The 25,879-nt window shown below is 56.0% G+C and overlaps 6 protein-coding genes across 6 annotated transcripts; 3 read left to right on the forward strand and 3 right to left on the reverse strand.

Moving 5' to 3' along the window:
- Positions 1-1,969: 1,969 nt before the first annotated feature.
- E0L32_009112 (uncharacterized protein) lies at positions 1,970-3,171 on the forward strand (the record flags this gene model as incomplete). Its single annotated transcript, XM_031144041.1, has 3 exons — positions 1,970-1,998; positions 2,102-2,905; positions 2,964-3,171. 3 exons carry the CDS (start codon positions 1,970-1,972, stop codon positions 3,169-3,171), a joined length of 1,041 nt encoding a protein of 346 aa, XP_030991350.1.
- Positions 3,172-4,010: 839 nt separating this feature from the next.
- On the reverse strand, positions 4,011-5,687 carry E0L32_009113 (uncharacterized protein; the record flags this gene model as incomplete). Its single annotated transcript, XM_031144042.1, has 1 exon — positions 4,011-5,687. One exon carries the CDS (start codon positions 5,685-5,687, stop codon positions 4,011-4,013), a length of 1,677 nt encoding a protein of 558 aa, XP_030991351.1.
- A 765-nt stretch (positions 5,688-6,452) lies between these two features.
- On the reverse strand, positions 6,453-8,138 carry E0L32_009114 (uncharacterized protein; the record flags this gene model as incomplete). The annotated part of the gene is made up of 1 exon (XM_031144043.1): positions 6,453-8,138. The coding sequence occupies one exon, from the start codon at positions 8,136-8,138 to the stop codon at positions 6,453-6,455; it is 1,686 nt and encodes a 561-aa protein (XP_030991352.1).
- A 6,877-nt stretch (positions 8,139-15,015) lies between these two features.
- Positions 15,016-16,567, forward strand: E0L32_009115 (uncharacterized protein; the record flags this gene model as incomplete). The annotated part of the gene is made up of 3 exons (XM_031144045.1): positions 15,016-15,344; positions 15,425-15,459; positions 15,531-16,567. The coding sequence occupies 3 exons, from the start codon at positions 15,016-15,018 to the stop codon at positions 16,565-16,567; spliced, it is 1,401 nt and encodes a 466-aa protein (XP_030991353.1).
- A 231-nt stretch (positions 16,568-16,798) lies between these two features.
- Positions 16,799-17,539, reverse strand: E0L32_009116 (uncharacterized protein; the record flags this gene model as incomplete). The annotated part of the gene is made up of 1 exon (XM_031144046.1): positions 16,799-17,539. One exon carries the CDS (start codon positions 17,537-17,539, stop codon positions 16,799-16,801), a length of 741 nt encoding a protein of 246 aa, XP_030991354.1.
- Positions 17,540-22,992: 5,453 nt separating this feature from the next.
- Positions 22,993-25,813, forward strand: E0L32_009117 (uncharacterized protein; the record flags this gene model as incomplete). Its single annotated transcript, XM_031144047.1, has 2 exons — positions 22,993-23,063; positions 23,128-25,813. 2 exons carry the CDS (start codon positions 22,993-22,995, stop codon positions 25,811-25,813), a joined length of 2,757 nt encoding a protein of 918 aa, XP_030991355.1.
- Positions 25,814-25,879: the final 66 nt, after the last annotated feature.

Raw genomic sequence — 25,879 nt, forward strand, 5'->3', positions numbered from 1 at the left:
ATCCAAGATAGCGGGACATTTCAGGTGGGCGTCTCCACTGAAAATTCTCAGTCCTGGAACTGCAAAGCTCGGCACTTCAACCACGGTGTATGTGGACATGAAGGGCCGGATTATCTACAAGTACGAGTCTGGTCTGGTGGGACCTGGCGAGGTCAGATTGATTGCTGGCCTGAGCTGGATCCAACAACATTGCCTCTTGATAGATACCTAGGTACTGTGAGACCTCATCTCCATCATCTCAATTGGTCCCGTGTGAGTTCAGGTTCTCAGAGAACAAGAGTAGCCTGCGAGTAGCAAGCGGTATTAGCATACCCGTACTGATATGGACAAATACAGCTATCTGGAAGGGGCAAGATCAGACATGGGAAATAACTATAAGCATCGACATCCTCAACGGCGCATTCGCAGAGACAAGAAGCTTGCCTCGCAAAGCTGCTGAGTCGGATTACCATAAAGTGTAGTCATCATTGTAGGTGGGTGAAGGGATATGAACAGAGCCATGGCACTTACACAGTTGCCTTTGGCGAGAGAAGAGCCCGGGGCTCTCAGAAGCTGACTGTCTTCAAGATGACAAGACGAATCAAGGGAACACGCTACGGCTACCCGGATCAAATGCTTAGCAGCAACTATGAGGGTCAGTCCAATATTGCCCTCTCGGCCTCGATGCTGTTCTCTCTCGAGAAGACGAGCCGCTCAGTGGCCAGCCGGGATGGAGTGTGTCAAAATGGAGTGCAAGCGATCAAGCGAAGCGCAGTCAAAACGGAAGCAATGTCCAAACTTGTTTCAGGTCATCACCGCATCATGGAAGCCACGCATGTTGGGGCCCTCGTGATGATGGTTTTATAAACAAGGGCGATCGTAATCAGTCAATCTTGACACACGAATCGCAATCGTCAGCAGCGTGAGAGGTGACCGAGGTCGAGCGGTCTGGCGATGATTAGGATTTGGTGTCGTGGATTTTTATGAAGGAGAAAAAAAAAGAAGAGAAGGAGAGAGACTCCTCTCTCGCCAATTGGAATTTTTACCAGCATACCTCTGGCCAGGGACCGATGGACGCTTGGACCCACCAGAGCTCTGCCACCAGAAAAGTCCTCAGAAGAATGGCGGCAGTGCGGCACTCAACTGACACACTGAACACCTCCGGACAGCACAGCGAGTGGCATGGCCTGCATAGCGCTAAGACGGGGATCTGTAGGGGTGGATAGCCTGCCTGGAAAGGCTTCTGGAAAGCAGCAAAACTGCGCCTTGGGGCTCAAAGGGCCCCATATATGCAGTGGAGCTTGTTAGTAAACGGCTGCACCCCAACTGGCCTGGCGTTGTTGGAACAGTCACAAGTTCGGCTTCCCTCCAAACACACACATTTGCGGTACTGCTAATGTGTCTCTGCTTGCTGCCAGCCCAAAGAGAAGACCCCCCCAAAAAAGCCGGCCGACGCCAAAAGATTTGCTCTTTTTCACGACTGCAAAGAAAAGGCAACCTCCGCTGCTCATCCAACCTATCATCTCACCTCCGAACCTCCCTTCACCATCACCTCCAACCACACCATTATACACAGACAGACCTTGTCAATCCCATCCATCCTCCTCGATATCTCTCTGTTGACCCCTCGCAAGTCACACAGCAGCTAATACTCTGTCATTGAACCTACCATCGCGCGCGATACACCGCTGTTCTTTCTTGTATTGCATCACTTCTGTCCCAAAAAGAATCCCTGAAAGCGCCACCACCACCGTGCACCTCGAGCATTGTGTTTGGTCCGACCCTCACGTCTGGTATTCACACTCCTGGTGTCGCCGCGTGCTAATCGCCCCGAAAATCAATATTGTACCTGCGCATACGTCCTGTCTTGAATTCTTGTATCACTCTTCTTTTTTTTCCTGCAGTCTGGAAGCTTGCGGAGGAGTCGCTCAACGCCCACACGACCACTACCCGCGACCCTTAACGTCCCTCCCCCTCTCCCGCCTTCTTGATGGATAATCTATGGACTCGGCGTACAAAGTAAGTGTCCTCCGTCCTGTCGCGTCCTACAACAGGCAACTTGCTCTCCTCTCGTTGCCCCCGTACTGGTATTCTAACAAGTCCCTTCTTTTTTTTTCTCTAGCTCCAGCAAGCTCTCCCTATCCACATCAAGTTCGGGACAGAGCGAGTCAGCCAATCGTAATGCCAGCTTCTCCAAGCGCTTTGGAGGTGACACCTCCTCCCATGGGAAAAGCAATCCCTTCAACTCCGCGACGACACCGGGAAGCGGCCTGGTGAGTCCCACGAGCGCATCCAGTGCCTTTGGCCTCGGCTCAGGCGCTTTCGCCTCCTTCGGATCGGCCAAGACACCCAAGTCGGGAGCCAACCCCTTCGAGGCAGGATTCGGCGGCGGCAGCGGCTCCAAGACTCCCACGGCCGAGAAATCGACCAAGGAGGGAGCCTTGAGCGGCAAGGCGACTACCAACAGGGCAGAGGCGAGAGCCCCCGCCGCGCCGGCAGCGCATTCGCTACGGACACCGTGGGTCTTCTGGTTCCGACCACCCATCAGCAAGGCCAATGGGTACATCGAGTACGAGAAAACGCTGCACCCCATCGCCATGTGCGGAACCGCGGAGGAGTTCTTCACCGTGTATTCGCATCTGAAGCGGCCCTCAACTCTGCCTCTAGTCTCCGACTACCACCTCTTCCGAAAGGGAGTCCGGCCTATATGGGAGGATGACGAGAACAAGAAGGGCGGCAAGTGGATCGTGCGGCTCAAGAAGGGTGTCGCTGATCGATACTGGGAGGACCTGCTGCTCGCCGTGATTGGCGACCAGTTTGGTGAGGCGAGTGAAGAGGTGTGTGGTGCCGTGCTCAGCGTTAGAAATGGGGAGGACATCCTGAGCATCTGGACCCGAGGAGGTGGGGGACGGGTGCTCAAGATTCGGTAGGTCGCCGGCTGTCTCTGCGCTCTCTCAGCAAACTGTACTAACACTACGATGCAGCGAAACCATGAAGCGAATCCTCAACTTCCCCACCGAGACCAAGCTGGAGTGGAAGAGCCACGACTCCTCCATCCAGCAGCGCACGGCCATCGAGGAATCGCGGCGCGAGAAGGCCAACCAGCACCACGATAAGCGACCATCCAAGCAACACCACCAACAGCAAGGCGACGACCAGAAGCAAGGCAGCGGAAGCGCCGGCACATCATAGCGTGTGCGCCGGTCCGACTCTCTCCTGGAGTTTATCCATAGTCTCCCGGACAGCAAGAGCACACCGTCTCGAGTGTCGTTCCGATAATGCATCATAGGAGTGCCCGGTCGGGAGGCCACGGCAAGCAGACACTCATGTACACTATTCAGCGAAGCATGCGGACAAACCACACAGCGAGGATTTTTTTTTCGCCCTCTATTTATTATTGTTTCTTGCTTGACACGCGCGTTTGGACACCTATGGGGAGATGGAGATTTCCATGTCTGCTCTCGTTCTTGGTTTGGAAGGGGTCTCCCGAGTGAGAATCGGCGCAGCCTTGTAAGAAAACAAACCAAAGATAATACGTGGGGGTTGTCCTCTGAAGAGCGTTGTCGACGGGATGTGTCGAGGGACACGCCAGAGAGGGAAGCGGAAGAAAAGGATGTGTGGGAACGTGAAAGTGCTGGATCTGCTGCGTTTTCGGTTGCTACTGTACTCTAACTTGTAGCTATAGTTTTTTTTCTATTCCTGCACTCCGTATCTTCGGGTAGCCTTGCATGTATATGCACCACCATATGGCCGTTTCTGGTTTGACCCAATAATCAATCACTCATCATCGTGCATCTCGCTGCAAGACTCTGCGAGGCTGATCAACCGACCAACCGGTCTAGGCGTTTTTGATTCCCTTTAATGCTCGTCCATCCTCCGTATCTTGGAAGAATAGGTAGGTGACAGTAATACATCTAGAATTACAACTTCTCTCACTCTTCAATCATCATGCTCCGTGTCCCAGTCTGCCCCTCCCCCCCTCTCCTCCCTTCTCTCCCTGCGCCCGTTCTCCGCCTCGAACCTCACAGCCCTCACCTCCCCTTGCCCTTGCCCTTGCCGGGGCCGGGCGGCGCCCGCCTCCTCTCCCACACCTGCAGGTACGTCTCGCCCAGGTAGAGCAGCTCGTTCTGGATCTTGTCGACAAAGAGGTCCTGCGCGACGACCCACTCGTCGCCCCGCGCGCGGTCCCGCAGCTGCACCTTCCACGTCTTGCGCTCCTCGGCCGAGTCGCCGACGTCGTCGCGCGCCCGCACCGCCTCGTGCACCACGTTGGCCACGAGGTCGTACCAGATGGGCTCCCCCGGGTCGCGGTGGTGCGCCGGGTCCGGCTCGACGTAGGGCGCCACGTCGAGGCCGCGCGCGTCGAACGTGACGATGGTGGGGTTGCGCTCGCTGACAAACTTGTTCTGGCTGAAGCGCTTGACGTGCAGGACGAGGTAGGGCGGCAGGGGGTGCAGCAGGCGGTAGCGGCGCCGGTGGGCGAGGTGCTCCTGCGCCGAGACGCCGTCGTACTTGGACATGATGGTCGTCAGGGCGACCTGCGGGATGATGTTGCCCTCGAGCTCGTCCTGGAAGAGCGGGGCGGGGGGCAGGTCGAGGGTGAGGAGGAGGAAGCGCGAGACGTCGACCTTGACCTCGGCGGCCTCCTCGAAGCGCAGGCGGTCGCCGGCGTCGGCCTTGGCGGTGATGGCCTGCGACTCGACCTTGAGCTTGCCCTGGAAGACGCGCTGGATCATCGAGCTGCCGGGCTTGGTCTTGCTGCCGCCCAGCCCGAGGTGCAGGTTGTTGAGGAACCACGAGAGGAACTCGACGGGGTCCGACTGCGCCGTCAGCGTGAAGCGCTTGTTGGACCGCAGCGAGACCTCCTGCAGCAGCTCGTGCGGCGAGACGTGCGCCTTGAAGGCCCGCGGGTTCCAGATCTTGCGGAAGAGGATGCTGCAGCGCTTGACGAGCTCCGGGGACGAGCTGAAGTCCTCGAGCAGGAAGAAGTTGCGCAGCGGCGGCACGTGCGACAGCGCCTGCACCACGACGTTGAGGTAGTCGTTCTCCTTGATGTTGTTCATGCCCACGAACCCGGGCGTGTACTCCTTGCCGCCGATCGTGAACGCCGTCTTGGGTTTCCTGTCCAGCTCCGCGACCTCCTCCCTCGTGTAGCGCGGGTCCGACACGTACTTGATGTCGTCCAGCGACCTGCTCTTGACCTCGTAGCCCTCCGGCAGCACGTACACCTTTTGCGTCTCCATGTTGATAAAGACGTGGTGGCCCTCGTCGAGCGCGTGGAAGTAGGCGTGGGACTTGGGGCCCCGGCCCTGGTAGTAGCGCCCGCAGACCAGGCAGGCGTAGACGTTGATGTTGGACAGGGACACGGAGCACAGCTTCTCAAAGTCAAAGTCGAGCACGTTGCGGTCGATGGTGTCGAGGTAGAGGTCGTCGTAGCCCTCCGTCGGCGCCGCTTGCCGGATCGGCGCCCTCTCTTCAGGCTCGTCGTCAAAGCCGTCGTCGTCGTCGTCGCCTTCTATATCCCGCTGCGCTGCTGTACCCAGACGAGACGTGCCGTTCCTTTGCCGCCCTTCCGCCACGCCGAGATCTCCATTCTCGTGGATGCTGGAGCTGCCGCTCCGAGGGTCGTCGAGTCTCGATTTCTTGGACGCGGGCGAGCCTATGCCCGCGAGGTCTTCCAGCGCCTCTGTGGCGTGTCTTTTGGACATGATCGAGGGAGCCAAACGGTGGTGTCGCTATGCGCTTCCAATTTGGGAGGAAGGTGAGGCTGGATTGTGCTGATAAGAGGTGGCCTGCTGTCACTGGTAACGGTTCAGTAGTTCTCGAAATTTGTCGCAAGGCGTGCCTGGAGTACTAACAATTGGGTAGGGCCGATCGTTATCGATAAAGCTGTCAGCCGAGCCAATGTGCTAAACTTAATCGTTGGCTTCCCCTCCTGATATGAACACTACTGACTTCAACCTGATCTCGAGATGGCCAGACCTGTGCAATCACAACTGCAAATTCAACTACATCCCATTCACAAAGACAAGATACTCTCATCAAATTACACTAGTTATTGAACAGATAGAACTGGGCTATCTTTGTTGGGTTCAGACTTTACAGTTGACCTGAAAGAACTCTTTTGTCTGCGCACAACTCCGCATCCATGATCCTCCAGACAAAGCGATCGATCTCTAAGCATGCACACATTGGAAGAGGGAAAATTCGATCCAGCGAGCCCCTTTCCTAGTTCATATCCTACCACACAGTAGGATCAACAGCTCCCCAAACTGCTTTCTCTTTTTTTTTCTTTTCTTTTTTCTTTTTTTGTCTCCCACGGGATCACGCAGACCCATCCGTTAATCGTAACACATGTCCAAGATCAACACCACGCACGCTTCTCTCCAGGGTATAAACAAGCATAAAATCCAAAAAAAACACACAGATAGTAGAGATGGTCCATGGGCGAAACTGTGTCGAGAAAAAAAAAATCACCACGATATTGTCGTCCGTCGTGTCTTGAGGTCGAGAGATCCAGCTGCCAACCCACGAGTGCCGCACTGCAGAACAGCCTTGTGTTCCCGGAGGTCAAACTCGCAAGACTTGACGAGAACTCGCTTCTCGGCCGGTATGGGCTTCGGCTGGGATCGGTTGCTGAGCGTCGACACGATGCTCTCGCGGCGGTCTTCCCACTTTGCATTGCCTCCTGGGCCGAGCGGCCGCTCTCCAAAGTCGAGCGAGCCGTTTGGCGAACCGGCGTCGGAGAATGGCCGCGAGAACGCGACGGGACTCTCCCTGGGCGTCAAGAGTTCCTCCTCTTCTTCGATCTCCGTCACCCACATTCCAATGCGGGCCATGAGCTCGCTGTCCCACATCCCCTCCCTCCGAGAGCTGCTCCTCAGGAGCTGGATGGCTTGACGTCGAATCTGTCGATCGCGCGACTTGGTCGCTACCACGTAGAGCGGCGGGACGATGCCAAGATCGGCGCTGAAGCTGGCCTTGATATGGTGTGCGGCGTAGTCGTTGCCGCCAAAGACATCTGGTGGATGGTTTCGCTGGTGTGTGCAGCGTCCCGGGTTGGGACATCGCTTCTCCTTGGCGCTCCTCTCTTCGTCTCCGACAACCTCCTGCGCGAGGTCTACAATGGTCTTAAAATGGGGTCGGTATTTGTCGAAATGCATCTCGCTGTCGCTGAATGTCATGGCAAATAGAATCTCTCCCATCAGATGAAACATCTTCAGCACCGCTATGCCCGCCTTCTCCTGGCGAGTGACGCTAGGGGCGAAGCGTGACGAGAGAAGGGGTTCAAAAGCATCCGACCATGCCCGGAGATCGGCCTGGAATTGTTGGCCGTACTGGGTCATGGAATTCGGCAAGATGTTTGGGGCTGATCCCGCACTGACAAACTGGAACATGAGCTCGGTGAACCGGAACACGCGCTCCAGGAGCGTGTCCCACGCGATTCTCGCATCTAGCAGGGAAGGGAACTGCGGAGGGATCGGCTCTTGATGAATCGACACAGGCGATGTCCCTTCAGCGGCCGGCGATAAAGGATCAGTTGGTGAAGGTAGTAACCGGATGACGTGTGGCTGCGGGAAGTGGAAGGCCATGTCATACGACTTGGCCTGGATAGCAAGACGAGTGAACATCTGGATGATCTCGTCTTCGACAGGCTCCTCGGGTTTTGGAGCAAAGGAGCGTCTCCGTTCGGCGCGCAGGCTTTCCAGGAATCTCAGGCCCTGTTGTATTTGCAGGATGGCTTTCTTATGGTCACCAACAAACGAGTCAAAGCAGGCCAACAGCACACTGGCCATCAAGACTGTCCTGTGCGCACCGACATCCTGCCTGCTGGCGGAGATGGAGGCCTCGAGAGCCTTCGAGTACTGCTTGAGCGCGACCTCCCAGTGGCGATGCGCGCTGTCCATGAGCAGACCACTGTCGGTTGGTGAGCTAGGGGGAGATTCAGTGGCCTTTTCTAGGGTTTTGTACAGTGCGCCGAGGGCCACCACGGCGTGTCGAATGGCAGGTTCCGAGTGACACTCCTGCATGACGATCCGGGACCAAAAGACATTATCGAAGAACCCTGACAGTTCGTTCGCGGTGTGGCTGCGGAACAGGGAGAAGTAGAGGCCATCCTGCTCGCTGAATGGTAGGCCTGCCGAAGGCTGGTAAATCATGATGGTGTTGGATGGGACCATAGGAGTGTGCGGAGGGCTATGCCCTTGATGCCAAGGGTTAACCTGCTGCTCCGCAACTGGGGCGAGTGCGTGAGGTCGAAGTTGATGCGGTTGCTGAAGGGTCCTCGTTGCGATAATCGGGGGCCTCGGTGCGATCAAGATATCCTGGGTCCTGGAGCTACGAGCTGGAGGCGGATAGCCCGTGCATACCTTCTTGGACCTCTCGCATTGAGAACAGGACGGCCGCTTCTCATCACATTTGATTCGCCGGTCCCTGCAATACGGGTCAATATGTGAGGGAGGGAGGACGGAGGCAGAAGGCAAGGGGGCGCTGTGCTTACTTGCAATTCCTGCAGCCCGTCTTCACTTTGGGCTTACTCGCCCGCTTGGGCTTCTGTTTGTCACTGGCCACGGAACTCGTTTCTCGCCTAGACGAGGATGCCGAGCCTCTGGCTCTGGCCAGCGCATTAGTTGGCGCCATTGGGAGTAGAGGAATGATTTGTTGTGAGCAAAGTGTCGCGGAGGTAGTGCGCAGCTGCCATGAGCTTCTGGACGAATGGCAAATGACGTCTATTCCCCAGTGAGGAGTCGTGATGGTGGCAAATGCTGGTCAGAGCTTCCTCCGGAGGAGACGGGAAGAGATGGCGGGGCTCGCAATCGGTACACTGGACTGTGCGCCTCCAGATGCTTCGGTCCAGAGAAGCCCCGTGCTGGACAAAACCTCTTCTCTCTCGCGTGGCTCAAGCCAAAATTGCTCAACTCGACTCGGATCTGCTGGCTCTATCAAACAGAGCACGGATTTCATACAAGTTTCGCGCGCAACGCAGTGGGCGGCGCCGTAGTGCACAAGGAATATTCCCCAGCCGGGAGACGGAAAGGTCTGGACTGGGCGATGATTGAGGACCAGATATTTAAGAGCACAATTTCGTCGCAACAAAGTCGAAAAGCGGAATACAGACAACCTTGCTCCGCGGGTCGGGGGCCCCTGGTCGCGAGTCTGTGCTGGTGGGGAGGAACTAAAGTGCAGGGATGATGGCTGCAGAAGGGGAGAGAAGCAATAGCTCGATAGGGAATGAGATGAGTTGAGGTCTGTTCGCAAGCTGCCGGGGAATAGGCGATTTTGTGTGCAACAAAGTGGAAACGGACGAGAATGATGCTCCGCTGCTCACAGGAGAAGAGGGAAGAGATTGGAAGTCGGGAAAGAAGGAAATGCTCGAGGAAGGGGAGTGAGCTCGAGAGAAAAGAAGAGGCTGAGACGGCTGCAGCTGTCGTTTACTTTTGTGAGGGTGCTACAGGGTGTGTGGTGGCCGATGAGACAAGCCGAAATTCTCGTCTTAGCCGTGTAGCCCACCCAGCTGGCTGCGCATATCACTCCAGCTCCCTCTCTCTGTCTCTCTCTTGTGCACTTTGCGTAGGCAGATCTCTTCCTCTGGTGCTGTTTTTTTCTCCCTGCGTGTCTTCTCCTTCTTCTTCTTCTTCGTCTCTTTTTTCTTCTTCTCTTCACTACAAACTCAGATATGCAGGTGTCAAGAGGATTGAGTGACAGGGGGGTTGCATCTCGACTAAGAAGGATGGATCGGAATCAAAGGGGACGGGCGTACTTTGGTCGGAGCTGGAGGGCTGCAGCAGCATTGCCGGACCAAGAATGTGCAGGGAGGTAGGCAGGGCCAGGACTACTTGTAGGAGGGCCAGGACCAGGACCAGGTAGCCATTACAGCAAGCAAACAGGCAGGGAAGAGGAGGAGGGCAACCAAGGTAGGGCCGCCGGCAGAGGGTCTGGGAGGAGAGAGGCAATCGTTCGTCTGTGGGTGCGCGCGTGGGAGGCGTGTGCAAAGTGTGTCATTCCCTGCAGGACAGGAAGCATGCAGTAGGGGTGTCACACGGCTGCAATGTTGCGTTTGGAGGTCTCACCAGCCGTCAGGCTAGTCTCTCCTGGCGAACGCAGCTCGTCGCCTGGATTGGCTGGCGGGAGAGGGTAGCAGGATGTGCCGAGCTTGATGGCTCATCATGGGCCACCATGACCCATCAAGGCCCATCGCGGCCGTCATCAGAGACCCGGCTAGCGGTCGAGCCTGTCGCTCGATTCAGGGCCCATCCCTGACACCCGCTAGGTACAAGCAACGCTCCCGTAGCCTTTCTGGAACCCCGTTCGGTCGTCCAAGGTCGTCTCTTCTTCCCCTCTCACCGTGGTGGACGATAGTTACGGGAATTTTGGGTTTGGTAGTCTGATCTTGGTACCTAGCATCGACCAACGGGCGACGGGTTGTCGGAAGCCGAGGCCTCTTTGATCTTGTTTGTTTGTAGACTTTCGTAATTGTCCGTACTCTACCCTATGCACGGCCTCCCAGAGACGGGATAGACCGAGCGAGCGTTTAGAAGCCTTGAATTGCATGGTGCTAAGGTACTTCGCCCTCTGAGGCTAGGAAGTTGGCATGTCCCGGAGCCCCAGCTTAGTGCGTTTTCCTGTCCGTTTGCTCGAGCCGCCGCCAACGAGCATAGCCTACTCGCCCAAGTACCACCTGCACCGCTGGGCAGAGCTCAGGGCTCGGGCTCACTAAAAGGCTTGCCTGCATAAAATGGTTAGCACCCTTCCACTCCGCCGCGATACCGCCCACATTTAGTGGCCCTATAGTGCCAAGACTCGCTCTGTTTGCGGTGCAGGTGCTCATCAATATCGCCCAGACCGGACTTGGCCGCCATATCCATGGGACCACTGGACGGCAGGCAGATAGACCAACGATCATGTTTTGACATCATCATCATCTGCACGACTCGGATTGTCGCAGAAGAGCATGTTTTCTGCTCTCTCATCAGAGCAATTGGTCCAGTGCCGACCCATGCGACCGCCCGGGGAACGGCGGGGATGGGGGGAGAGCAACGCTTGACGACGTGGGAGGATGGATGGTTGATGCATGACTTACTTGTACAGGCAGACACCATCAACGACACACCTCAGACTACAGGCACTGTACCGTTGTTCTAATTCTGGCGACCGAGGCATGCGTCGAGGCAGGTAGGCAATGCTTCATCGACATCATTGGGCGCTGCGAATTTGATTAAGCCATCTCCTGCCGCACATCCGACGCTGGCTCTCCCCTTGTTCAGTTAATTCCAAGGTTGTCATTTGCTTGATCTAGCACTAGCCAACGGTGATTCTGCGGCCCGCTACCCGCAACGCTTTAAATGACGACTTCAATCTCTTTGGAATGAACCCCACGAAACGGCGCCGAAATCTGGACTGGGGGTTTGATGGTTGGGAGAGAGAGATGAGGTCAAACCCAGGGCCTGCGACGCTCTCTACCACTCAGAGGTCTGAGAGCTTTTCCGGAGGGATGAGACCATGACTTCCCCCCCCTTTTCAGCCCTACCTACCGAGAATCAGGATGTCGCCCCTACACCGACTTTCGGCGATCCATTGGCTGACTGGTTTCATTGCGGAATTTGCTGACAGCCAATTGCTGCATGCAAAAGGGCCTGCACGAGCGGGATAGACATTCCAAGATGGGGGTTAGTAGCCCACTGACTCCCCCCCGGTCAAGCACGTAGCCAGCGACGTGACGACGCCAGCCCATCCGAAGATGAGTCCCTCCTTACTGCGTGCATGATAGGTACGGTACACACACCATAACTACATGCAGTCCAGTCCATACACATACCCTTTCCACTGCCTCCATCTTCAGCCCTACCGTGGCGACACGACTGCCCCATTTGGCGCGCTAGCCAGGCATCGCTTCAGGGGTTGTGCTGGTCGCCGCTATTCCCTCTGACTTGCAGACAGTCCCATGGCGGCCAGATTGCGGGACCCTCATTTGATTCTCCAATCAGGCTCGTGAAGAGGCCACCGACGCCTGCTCTTCTCCTCGATCACGCATGATTTGACCCATTTGGCCCTCTTGATGGCGTCCGACTAGTCGGCCCTGGGCACGCACTTGTACTGTGGAAAAGGAAAAAGAGAAAAACCCTTCCACGGGTTCTGCTCGGGATCCTGACAGCCCCTGAGCCTGCGACGGATCACAGTGGCGCCCGGGTCTCACCTGCCTTTGTGCTGGGAAAACCATTTGATCTTAACTCTCCGACCGAAACGGACGCCCGGAGCAATCCACGCCCGGCATATGTTGACCCGAAGGCAGTGAGTCTAGTGTCATAGTTAGGAAGGAGAAGAGATGCCGCTCCTTTCCTCCTCTTTCCGGGAAGACTCTGCACTCCTTCTCACCAACTGCCGGCAAGCAAGATTCACAAGTCTGAGAGATCGTCGGGACAACGTCGCAATGTCACATTGGATGATATGAGGCAAGGTCATTGAGGGGAGGCATCCCGCTGTTTCGGAACGCTTATGATGCATGCTGCTAGGGTTAGCACGGAGGAGCACACCCTGTTCGGTTAGAAGGAGAGCATCGACATGGTCGGACAAGCGGTCACGGTTGACTGCAGCTTCGGTCCTGGGTACGCTACCCAAATGCTCGCTCGCCAGGCAAGTTCACTGCACAAAGCTCTGCCTTGCCTCTGCCTTGCACTTTCGGTGGGGGTGGGTTTTCTGGGCGCCCTCCACATCCGGGGGGGCTGTGCTGACGCTCCCTCCCGCACGCACTTGATGTTGATCGATCGGGGCCGCCGCGGTGGGCCGACCCCCAATGTCGGAACCATTTCACGTTGTTCGTATCTCGCAAAGGAGATGCGGCGGAAAGAATAGAGAAAAGAAAGACAATAGTGTCTTTCACTGCCGGTAAGGGCACTCGTCATAGCAGCGTCAGCTGCTGACGAAACGCTACAAAGATCTCCACGGCGTGTACACCAAGGTGCCAGACGCCCACCGCCAGCGACAAATCTTGTGTTTACCGTCGATTCCATGTGTACCTTGTATGTGCTGTCGCAGTTCCATGATTACCACGGAGGGTCAGGCATGTCTGCGAACAGCGCAACCACGGTTCCCGGACAGCAACCTCGATGCAAGTGCTCAGTCTGAGTCAGACGGGCTTGATGACAAGCGGGTGTACTCTTCAGAGATCCCCGGTAACCAGTAGTATTGCGTTCCGCTCCTGATCGACCAGGGATGCGCTTCCTTACGTTCCCTCCTGGAAAATCAAGACGATTCACCCATCGACGACCAACCTCGGGATTTTATCTTTACATTTATATATTTAAAGTGCTGAGAAGAAGGCGCGTGTTTTACCCAGATAGGGAGGCGAAAGGTGCTGTGGATGTGGCCCGGTGCATCCCCGGAGGTGTGATTGGAAAAAGCTCACGGCGCGCGGGTTCAGACAAAAAGGTGTAGTAGCAAAACGGGCCGAAAGCTCCTGTAGATGCGCGTGGGAAAATCAAACTCTCTTTGAGCCTAGCTGATGGATGAAATGTTGCCGGCCGAGGCCAAACGCTGTGCGACTAAATCTCTGGGCTGTTCCCCCGATTCCTGCCTCTCTTCAAATCGGGAGTCGAAGCAAACGATAACGAGGCGCGGAGCCGGAGGAACTTGATGTCACAAAAACGGCCGAAGGATATGACCCGTTTCGGCAACTTCCATCGTTCTTTTCGATGACAGACAAGGTGGCGGCGCATCGGCCAAGTGCGGTAAGGTTCTGATGGCCACGGGTATCGAGCCGGTTCGACTTGTGTTCTAAACCTAGAGATTGACAGGGCTGAAGAATGGCGTTTCTCAGCTTCTACTGGCGCAAACCCTCTTTCTCCCTCCCATCTGGTCTTTTTACCGCCTGCATGCCGCGGGAGCTCAGCTTACATTTCTCCACAACAAGCAACAACGCAGTAACTGATGCCTGTCCTTGCAGCCTGTTGTGTACAACACGACCGTGGCTCTGCGCACGATTTGCCTAGTTTGTACACCATGACAGGCGGATCCCGCTGACATGGCATTTTCCAAGTCTTGGGACATTCCCATCGTAGCTAGAGATGCTACAAGTCTTGCCTTGGAGGCGGCGGAGGAGTTTCCCTCATCGGGAGACCAAGCCGTATTAGACACCTAACATGTTCCATGGACCTGCCAACGATGTCCAGGGAGAGAAGAGTAGAACTTGGCCTGTTTTTCACGTCAGCTCCGCGCTGTTAGAATTTCCATTTCACTACCTACCTACCTAGGTAGTGTGTAGGCATTCGTGGTCGTTAGGTAAGGTAGTTAGCAGGAATGATGTGGGTTGTAAGCAGTCTTTCCCAGTTCCCACTGACAGTCGATCCGCGGAGGAATCACAAAGGACGACCAACTGATGCGCTTAACGACAATGAAATGAATAACACGGCATCCACACTAGGAGAGTCCTCGACTAAATTTTGTGTCATGGCTTCTCCTTTCGGGTCTGAACTCGGTTTCCTTTTCGCCAGACACAAACGTAGGAATAGGGCATGCTTTGGAAGAGATGGTTACCACGATTGACCACTACCAGTCGCTTCAGCTTGGCCCAAGTCAGCTACCAGTACATAGACAAGCTCAATCGAGTTCCTGCAGAAACATTTCCAGATATACTTTGAAACACAGCATAACTGAGTTGCCTCTTGCTGCGCAATTCCAAACTTGGTCAACTATTCAACTTCATCCCAAGTTCGCGACAAAGACCAGGCCTGTAGATCAGCAACTAAAAGAGGTTTAGTGGCCGATGGTAGCGCCCGTTGGGGGCCAAGGAACCGAATTACTGGGTCTCGAACCCGGCATCCTCACTAGACTGCAGCGGCTTGGGACGAAAATTCTGGAAGCCCTGGTTCGAAATGTTCCAGCGGAAATTGGAAGCAGCTCAGCCTCAAAGAACAGCCATCAATTCCTCAAGCACGTACCGCGCCAAATTGAAAATTATCTAAGGTAGTTACCGACTCTAATCTGTTTTCGTTACTCGCATTTGACATTATCCGCCCAGAGCATACACCTCATTCTCGCTGAATGTCCGACATCAGTGCTGCCGACCTGGTCTTCTCGGATCAGGCGAATCACAACTTCTCGCGCATCCTCGCCGACCTCAAACGGTCCAACCTCTCCATATCGAACCGCTTATCGTCGATCCGTCAGGATGCCGATTTTGTGGACGAGGTAGCGGCAGCCCTCGGCCGGCCGCTGGTGGCCAACGAGCGCTGCGGCAGCTGGTATGTCGCCCCGGCGTCCAAGGCCGGATCGGCCTACTTCAAGTCCACAGACGGCCACACCGGCCAGTGGAAGTTTAGCACCCGGAGGCTCAACTTGCATCTCCTGTCGTTGATCGGTGAGCACGATGGGTGAGTGTGTGCGATCCCCCCTTGCCACGACAAGCCCGTGATAGGAAGCGGCGCGAGCTCACATCCTGATGTCGAAACAGCTGCATTATTGTAGACTCGACTCGCCGGGGCAAACGTAAGTTTGGAACACACAAGGGCCATTCTTGCCCCACGTCATCTCGGCTCAGGGGCTGACACAAATACCAGGGATGCCGGACGCACTGAGCAAAACAGTGCCTATATGGTGCTGCGTCCTGAGCCGGGTCCTCTTCCCAGATGACCCGTCGCTGCACAACCTCTACGTGCCGCCCAACGCGGTGTCCTCCTCGGAGCAGAGCCAGATGCTCGCCAGGATCCCCGGCTTCGTCGAGTCCTTCCGCAGGCTGGGGATCGACGCCGCGGCGCTCCGAGCCCGGGTCGAGAAGCCCCTGCGGCCGATGTGGGTCACGCAGGAGACGCGCCTGGTACCCGCGGACGACGACGACGAGATCTTCGCCTCGTTCCACCCCGTCGTCTGCTGCACGAGCTCGCGCAGGGTTGAGGGCACGGAGATGAGCGAGGGCGGGTACATCCAGGGCGCCGGGGACGACACCGAGAACTGGGCGCTGGGCCTGACGGCGCCCCTGTGGTGGGCGCACGCGGAGGAGCTCCTCGCCGCGCCCGAGGGCGACCTGCCTGGTATCATTGCTCGCCTGGTGGCTCAACCGGCAGCAGAGTCGTCGGGTGGATCGACAGACGCGGGCGGCACCACGAGACTTACAAAATACATCAGCGTCGGGCGATTGACGACGGAGAAGACGGCTGGCTCCCCTCACTGTTGTCGCATCGAACTGTTACCCGAGGCCACCAAGGCGGAGGATTGGGTTCAGTCCGGATCACATATGCGGATTGGTGTGGGTAAGCACAAGGTCGCGAGCCGCAACCTTCGCCCGGCGTTGCCTCAGATCTGCTCCTTCGTATCCGAGTTCCTGTCCAAGGACAGCCCGAGTCCCGGGGAAGACGATCAGAGGCAGATATTAGTGACGTGCGAGAGCGGCAGAGACATATCGGTGGGAGTGGCCCTTGCCCTCTTCTGCTATTGCTTCGACGATGGCGGCAACGTACGGGATCCCAGCGCCGAGAAGAGGTTCAACAAGGACATGATCAGGGTGCGCCTGGGCAAGATCATGACGACCATGCCCGAGGCGAACCCGAACAGAGCCACATTGCAAAGCGTCAACAGTTTTTTCATGGACTGGCGTTGATTCGTTTCATTAGCCCCTATCCAGGGCTATCTAAGATATAAAAGGTTCTATCCAAGGTGTCCTCATCTATGTTGAGATTACGGTCCACTCTATAGGATGATGGTTCTTTATGACTGCCCAAAAAAAGAAAAAAAAAGGGGGGGTAGAGCCTTCGCTGTGAAGATCCGTCGCTACAGCTCCAATATGCAAAACAGGCAAGACAGAGAGGTGGGCCAAGCAGAAATTCTGGTTTTAGACGCTGCCGCTCTCAATCTGCTTCAGGCACGACTCAAACTCGGCCCAGTCCTGCATGACGACGACGGCGCCGGCGTCCCTCAGGACCTTCTCCATCTCGGCCCTCTTGTCGTCCTCGTAGGGGCCGACGTAGCCGACGACCTTGATGCCGGCGCGGGCGCCGCTGAGGGTGCCGCTCTTGCTGTCCTCGATGGCGACGCACTCGTCGGCCTTCTTGCCGAGCACCTCCATGGCGTGCAGGTAGATGGCTGGGTCGGGCTTGCTCGTGGGCTTGGGCAGGCTCGTGGCGGCCGAGAAGACCGAGTCGCCAAAGAACTTGTCCTGGCCGACCTTCTCGATGCTGGCCTTGACGCGGCGCAGCGCCGACGACGACACGACGGCCATCTCGTACTTCTTCTCCCTCTCGAGCTTGGCCAGCACGTCGTCGACGCCCGGGCAGGGCAGGCCGTGGGCCTTGAGCTTGGCGATGACGACGTCCTCCTCGCGCCGCACGTAGTCCTCGAGCTCGGCGTCGGCCATGGTGAAGCCGTAGCGCTCCTGCAGCGACGTCATCATGCCGCGGAAGTTCTGGCCGACGAACTCCTTGATCAGGGTGGAGCCCGTGAAGCGCTCGGGCAGGCCGTGCTTCTCGCAGATCTCGTTGATGAGGTCGGCGCAGCCCTCGAAGGCGAGCTCCTCGGACAGGACGAGCGTGTTGTCGCAGTCGAACAGGAGGGTGGTGATGTTGCGCGGCGCCATGGTGGATTTGCTGTGTCGAAGCTTGGTTCTTCGTCCGGACGTGTGATGGTTTTGGTGGGCTTGATTCTTTCGATCAAAAGGGTCAATTGTGTTCCTGAGGTGGATAGATAGATTTGGCCAGCGAGGTGCGGCTTTTTGTGGTTCTCGCGGAGAATTGAAACGTGGAGAAAAGGTTGTCAAGATTGGCCAAACCTTGGGGGAAGGGTGAGATCGATCGACAAATTGATCAACTGGGGACTTGTCTCGCGTTATTAATATGAGTCTATTTTTCGAAAGAAGCTCGGCACCTAGACAACCATGTGCTGCTGCTACCCGTCCCCCCTCCCCACCTTGCTTCTCGATTCCTGTCCTTATCTGCTTTTCATGTCAGTTCTCACTGCGCTTGTAGAGAAACATCCGCCGGCCAAGAGAATCGGCCGGAACCTGGAGATTCGTTACGAGAGGAATGGAATCTCTGCGGCCCAGCAGACGGAACCTACTTGTACAGACTTCATATTTACCCCTCCTGATTATGTCGTCATTGCGGGGACCCTGGATGCGCCTATGGCGGGCGTACGGGCCTTGGCCTGCCTCGCGATGCCCCTGTCAATCCGCCGGGCTAGGCCTGTACCGGACAAGGGCCGCTGTCTCTGTCCCCTGGAATAAGCCGCGTTGCCGCACCCCCCTTCCCGCTTTTCGTCTCGGCCAAATCTCGACCTCGCATCTTCCAGGTTGGCTGCAGCCTGTCAAAATTGCTCAATTGATAAACCGCTCTGCGGACGTGCAGGGTCGTGGAAATGCCTCCTCAGTATCAGGTGTGCTCGTGCTGAAGCTGAGCCTTTCTCAACAGGGTCATCTTGCTGCGTGAAGCACCTCTGATGTCTAGGGGCGCTGCTTCGGCGAAACTTCCACCGTGAATTGATTACTTGTATGCCTAGCAAATCGCTGGTGTGAAAATGAATCGGGAGCTCTTCTCTAGAGGATGCAATGGACTACAATTGCCCTGAGATATCGATTATAAGAGAGGCTATCTGGCTAAGTAAGCTTCATCCTTCATAAAATCAACAACACCGCTTATAGCATGTCCAAACACCGGTGATTATGCTCGGATCTCGCAAAATGTGTTCGCGGGTGGGCTTGTTTGACGGCATACACGACCAAGTCAATCGAGAAAAGCATTGAAACCAGGATAGAGCTCTTTGCTTTAACCTCGAACCTCACCTGTTTCCTCGAGAACGCACCATTGGTTGTGTTTACAGCTGGCATTTCCTGTGACCCCCTTCTCTTCATGTAATTGTCGGTCGAGGAGGTTTATGGCCGCCTTCCAAGTTTCTCCATCCCTCATGCCAACCATAAGAATATTTGGGCGGCTGACTGGGGTCATCCAGTCTGACAGAGCTCTGATCTGTGCTGGTCTCTGTTGCAGAGATGTACACCGATTGTTGATTTGTTATATCGCCGAGCCATTCGTTCCCTCTCACCTTCACACCGGGAGACGTTATACATCCAAGTGGGACGCCCGAGCTTGATCAGGGCCACCACCAGTAGCTCCGAAAATCTGTCGTATGACTATCGCATTGGAGCTGGGAATCGAGACAAGCAGGCGCCCAGTGAACTTGATCTGTTGATCAGACTTCGTGCCTTCGGAGGATGCCTAAAGATTTCAAGTTTGACAAGTTTATGTGTTTCCACCACGTTGCAATCTTGAATGGTGAGGGATGTACCATATCGGAAGAACTTTTCCAGTAACGATAGACATGCCGCAGCTTCCATCGTCATATGGTGGTCATTCAGGAAGGAGCATGGACCTGATCACATACAAACCCTCCTGTTTGTAGAACCTATTGCTTTGATCTAAGGGGTCCGGAGTAAGCTTCCGCCCATTTGGCGGTGATACCACGAGATGTCGAGCAACAATAGCGACCTAGGCAGCATGAGCAACTCCAAACCACAGCCAGTACGAGCATCAAGCAAGCATCGACATCCTCGACGAATCACTTGAGCAGGGCGATCTAGTGGTATTACGTGTGGACATACGCCTGAATATCTTCCTGTGCGATGTGGTGTGCAGTGTAACGTAATGCGAGAATAGTTAATGCGGGATGGGATGATTCAGCCAAGGTGGCTGTTGTACTTGTGAGTGTAGGAGCATGAAATAAACAGAGAAACAGAAACAGAATAGGACGCGCTGTTCCTCGCTTGCCTAAGATGTTTGAATACTGTGCTTATGTCTATGGTTGATCTGCAGGCATGGGAACATTGGGCAGCATTACAGTCAACCCTGGCAGAATCTTGGTACAATCACCAGTGGTGCTGCACTATGGCCTACCTCATCAGATTGTGACAGCACGTTCACTACCACAGGTTGTCCTTGGATATAGTTGTATTTCGTTCGAAGGAAAGGTGCACTCCACCGACAGAGTACAAGTCTGTCGTTAACGCTGATAACGAAGAGGCTTGCAAGTCACCGGAGGTGTCAGCACTGTTGACTCCCTTTGGAACCCTGCCCTGGAGTCATCGATGAGGATCACTTCAAAAGCCAGAATACCTATATTTGGAAAGCTTCAGGCCTTCCAATCATGGTCTTGGACCTGAGCATGACGTCGTAAATAACGTGCCTCGTCTTCAAGAGGCTGAGAAAAAGGATGAGACAGTTGTGGCTGGTGGTCTGAGACCCCTTTCGCCCGAGACATGGCCCCTTGCTGGCGTGCACTTGGAGCTGTGTGTACTGCTTCTCGTCAGCGGAGCGGAGGACATATACACTTCTCTGTTACCGATCTTGCCAAGTACAAATGCTCACGTCGACACATGAGATATACGACACGGCCGATCTATGCACGATGCATAATGTAGACAGGGACAGATATCAAGGATTGCTGATTCGCCGAGCGGAGGCGAGCTAGGCGACAGGATCCCTCCTCACTAATAGGGCGCGTATTGGAGGCAGCCAGTTCCACGGCGTGACAGAGGACGAGGTAAAAGGCGGTGATGATGGTTGCGGTGGCGTCCGCAAGGGTGGTGTGCGGGAAACGCCCGACTCTGGTGATGTGGTCGGCCATACGGAGCCGGTTTGTCTGGATTGAGCGACCACAAGTCCCTTACCAAAATCCTGATTGGTAGCCGAAATTGTATCAAAGTCTGGTTGAAGGGCAACGAGCCCGGCTGAATTGGCCTCGCAAGGGAGGACCTGGGCATGGACATGTGTGCGAGAGGATTGGACGACGAGGGGAAAGGGTGTGGTTACGCGCAGGCAGAGGCCAAGCCCCTCAAGCCGCCATAAGTTTGCTAACCTCAAGGGAGAATCCTGTGCCTACGACAGGTGACAATCGGTCGCCTGAAACGGGTAGTGCTGGACTCGGTCGTACAGTACAGCGGATTCCAGGAGCGGCCTCGGTGTGAGAGTGAGAGGCGTGCGCCCCGGACAAACGAGGCGTTCGACTACTCCCTGAGACGCAAGGTCGACGAATCCAAGGTCCACCGGCGTGTGAACTGCCGAGGGCCGTTTTCATGGCGTGCTTCAGATATCCAATAGTTTCGAGGATAAAGTTCACACCAGCAGCCGATGGGGATTGCGCACTGGATGCGTATACTGTGCCGTTGACCTGATGCTAAAAAAAATCAGAAGGTAGGTACTCCGTAGAAGAAGATTTCACCCTCCGGGAACAACCTGAAACCCTGAAGCCTCGAGCAACCACCACCAGAACCAAAATGGGGTATGTGGGTTGCCACGCACGCCGAGGCACCTAGTCTAGTGAGTAAGTAGGTCAATGACGGCTGTTACGGAAGATCGTCCTCTAACGGCCGTTCAACGAGCTAGGCGCCATCGTCTTGGAGGGTACCAAAATTTCCAGACATCAGCACCCAGAGTAGAAAGACGTCTAAATGCTGACTTGTTCCTGGCTAAGAAGTGGTTGACAGGGCGGCCTTTTTGCTCCCGTCCTGGTGGCTGCCACCACCACTGCTTAGTCCTCGTCAAACAGTCTGCTGCCACGCGTCACGACATTCCACGGCCTGGTCTCCAGATTGGCCTGAGACAAAGAGTCATCGCTTGTTTGCCATGGCCGGGAGACTCACGTGTGCACCTACCAAAGGCAGACGGGCAGACGGGCAAGAAGCAAAGTTGCATGATTGTAGCAGGCGGTCAAGGATAATGTATGTACGTTCAAGAAGCGAGAAGGGTGGTGGGCGCCCACAATACAATGCAAGTTCCTCTATGGAGGTTGGACGGAAGACGGGATGCCACATCCTTATGCAGAGACCCGGGACTTGAGTGGGAGCTTGAGGCATGATGAAGCGAGCACAGATGAAGAGATGGATGCAGCATTAGCAACTGTACAAGGTAAGGAGCTGGAGTCGCTGGCAGCTAGACCCGAGCAGAAGATGGACCCGATCCAACCAGCTGCGCACCGGCTGTACTTGTAGAATCACCTACATTGCCGCTAAAGATGCTGCTACCACGCTACCCAACCAGTCCCGCCCAGTGGGACCGCCCGCTCTAAGCCGCGCCCTCCATGGGACTGCCCGTCCACGCCGCCGCCCAAGGCCCGTCTCCGCCCCCCCACCACTCCTCCCACCCACCACTACTTGGACTTGGACTTTTGTATGATCTCTCACATCTTTCTCTCTCTTTCTCCCACCCCCAAAAAGAACCACCACTGCAAACCCCTTGCGCCACTTTGCTCCAATCGCCCCTCCGCTCTCGTACACTGTGCTGTCGCCTGTGTACGCTATGTCATGGGACCCATCTAAATCTACCTTGACCAAGAGCCCAAGCCAGGCCAGACCTCCCGTGAGAATCGATCAGGCTGTGCAATCAGAACACCAGACACGACACACTCTCCATCTGCCATCCGCCGTCGTCCTTCCACCGTGTCACTGAGCTACCGATTCCTCTGCTCCACTGCTGCTGCCCTTTCATTCAAAGCAAGAGTCAGTCGGGTCTCACATCCTCTCGCCCTCTCACTCGTTCACGCACGCTCTCCTTGACACGCCCACGCCGCTTGCCTGTACTCTATAAAAGCCGTAACATCTCCGAAGAGAGAGCCTTTCCCCAAAAGTTCCGCGTTCCAGTTCTCTTTGACAAACGCCAAGCAGTCCTTTCTCGGGCGTCGGATCTGTCTGCCCAGGCAACGTCGATCACCAGGGAAATTCCCCGCCTCATTTGTCTGCTTACATCCGCCCCGCTTCCCATGCATCGAGCTCGCCCTGCTGCTTACAAGTACACCTCGCGCGGCCACCCTCAGTGAAAATCTCACAGCTCAGTTCATACAACTCATTCCAGACAGCACGGAAGGCCAAGGTCAAGGCAAAAAAAAAGAAAAACCAGGCAATTGTAGGGCAGGCTGCTGCGTAGCATCCCGTATTTGAGGCATCCGTGTGTGCTGGACGCCTCCCCGGAGAAGCATGCCTCCATCTTCCTGATCTTGCGGCCTGTTGTCTGCTTTCATTGCTCTGTTGAATAATAATCGCCCACCATGCCGGAGGCCATTGACGATCTCTTGAAAACTGGACATTGGTCCACGTCGAGGGCAAAGAGTCCGCAACGGTAAGCATTGCCTTCTTATTCTTCTCGTCCACCCCGAGTACCTGGGAGTTCCGGTGTCTAATAGCTTGTCGCCGAGCAGCTTCGACAATCCTCCCATTCGCCCCAATCAAGGTGTCAAGCTTGGGCCGCACGTTCCCAGGTCGTTTGCCTTTGACTCTTGCGACTTTCCCAAACGCTCCCGGCCCCCCATTGTGGAAGATGAGACGGCGTCATTAGAGCGAGAGTACAGTGCCACCGCAAAGCCCAGCTCGTTCCCAGAGGAGGAAGCCAAATTTCCTGGAGATATCGATCAGCAACCCATATTCGAAAATGTCCACGAAAACAACCCCGAGAGACGCTTCGTGATCCTGCAGACGGACGGCGATGCTCCGGCCGCCGAGGTCGAGCAGACCCCCACGGGCGGTTCTTACTCGGCCAATACCGGCCGCAAAGTGAGCAACTCGCGGATTGACGACAACAATGGTATCCCTCCACCAGCAGAGATCAAACGACGAAGAAGCCGCTTGGATCTACCTCGTCTAGACACAGAATTCCAGGAGTCCAGCCGCCCATCCAGTGCGCACCGAGAGCGCCGGGAGAAACCCGAGGTTCATGTCGACCAGCCGCCGAGAGATAGACGGGACTCCTCCGAGACCCATGAGTCCGCTGACAAGTTTCTCTCCCCATCGGTGATCAAACACTCGACCAACGGGCGCTATAGGGCGTATCAGGACTTCAGTCGATCTCCTCATGAGAGCCGCACATCCGTTGACCGTGGCAACCGTGTGACCTCCGAGGATCGGCGGTCTTCTAACCGTCACGACTACGATCGGCGGGAAAGGCTGGCGCCGTCCACCGGTCCTCTTGGTCCCAGGCGCTCGACCTCGGCAATTGAGGTGCCACAGGTTTCCAGGAGACCATCGGTCAAACGCCGCAGCCGGGATGAGCTGGCAGAGAGCCCGCGTGCAAGCCGGAACAGCCTCCATGGCGGGATGTCCTCATCCTATGACCCGAGACGCTCCCCGCCTCCACCAATCGAACGCCGGGCGTCTTCACCACCACACCGCAGTTATGGAGATCGAGACAAGTCCTCAAGGCGAGACTCGAGGCATTCAAGGAGCCCGAACACGACCCGGAATAGTTACGACGACTCAAGTGACGACGACTTGAGTATCCACCGGCCACACCGTGATAGGGGAACTTCTTTCCTCAACCAGGATGATCGCAATTACCTGTTGAGCCCGGAGTCCGCTCTGCCGCCGATGAGACCCAGATCAGGCACTCTGTCATCGCGGCAAACTACACCTCTGGCGTCGCCCCGAGTGTCACAAAGCTACTTCCCTGAGATGCCAAACCCAAGGAGCTCGGTCACGTTCTCGACTCCTTCCAAGGAGAAGCATGAACCAAGGCCGGTATCTCCGTTCTCGTCTGCATCTTCTTCATCTCGCAATGGGTCGCGGGGTTCGGGCGACGGGCATCCAAAGCCTAGATCCCGCGCACCAAGCTTCAATGCCGGCGCTGCTGCTGCGGGTGCTGCCGCGATTGCTATGGCAGCTCCTGCCGTACTGCCCAGTTTCCCCGAGTCTCCTATTGAGAGGAGGCACTCGCCGATGCCGCCGCCCGCGCACTCGCGCCAAGGCTCCGGGGATAAAGATTCAAGCAAAATTCCCTGGCAACCTCCTGCATTCAACCCTCTAGACAGCGGTGTATCTCTGGACAAGCCGATCGTCTCCTACAGACGATACTCCGAAGATGTCCACGAGGGCAATGTGGCTGATATGCCAACATGTCCCAGGATGGCTCCCGAGGCCGGTCGACACGATTGGCTTACTATCTCGCGTTGCGACAGCTTCAATGTCTGTCCCACTTGCTATCATGCTGTATTCGTTTCCACTCCGTATCAGCACCAACTAGTTCCGGCGCCGTTCCGGGCTGTCGACAAGCCGATAGCGTGTGATCTGGGGACCTCTCTGTGGTATCGGATTGCATGGCTCATGACTAAGAAATACAACGTTCCAGACCTACGCTATCTCAAGGGCATTGCTGATGTGACGGCCAAGTACCCGCAATGTCCCCTCAACGATCGCACTACCTGGCATACTGTCATCGATCCCCGCACGAATAAGCCTGTGCCTGACTTGAGGGTCTGCCCTGGATGCACCAAGTCGGTGGAGATGTTGTTCCCGAACCTTACCGGCGTGCTGCGCCCCATGGCCGGCCCCGACCCGGACTACCGATCATGCTCGCTCCATTTCACCCCGCAGATGGACAAGTTTGTGGAGTACTTTGACGTGCTCGAGTCCGCTTCGGACAAGGCGGTCGAGTCCAAGACCACGATCGACGTCGGGCAGTTGGCAAAGAGGCTCAAGCAGATCGCGATACCCCACAAGTGCCCTGGCGACCACCCGGTTGAGAGCAGAAAGTGGTATCTACTGACTTCGATGCCCCGGTTCACCGTGTGCGAGGAATGCTACCACGAAGTCATCTACCCCGAAATGTACGCTTACCCTCCCGGGGCGATCAAGTTCACCCCCGCGCCGCAGGTCCTGCCCAAGGCCGAGTGCAAGCTCTATTCCTCGAGGATGCGAGACGTCTTCAAGAGAGCCTATCGCAAGGATGACTTGTCGCTGTTGGAAGGGAAGTTCTTTGAGAGAGAAGCAAAGGAGATGGACATCTTCAAGCGCCTGGACAGATTGGACAAGGCTCCCCCGAGTTCCGCTCGGAGCAAAGAGGTCAAGCGCCTCCTTGAGGAGTGGAAACGATGCGAATGATAGACCCGGGCGGTTTGGGAGCTCATGAAGTGATGACTTTATTCATGACTGGACGTTTTATCATGG

This window comes from Thyridium curvatum (assembly GCF_004353045.1).
Source record: "Thyridium curvatum strain D216 chromosome Unknown NODE_64_length_252902_cov_84.359145, whole genome shotgun sequence".
In the NCBI taxonomy this organism is placed as follows: domain Eukaryota; kingdom Fungi; phylum Ascomycota; class Sordariomycetes; order Thyridiales; family Thyridiaceae; genus Thyridium; species Thyridium curvatum.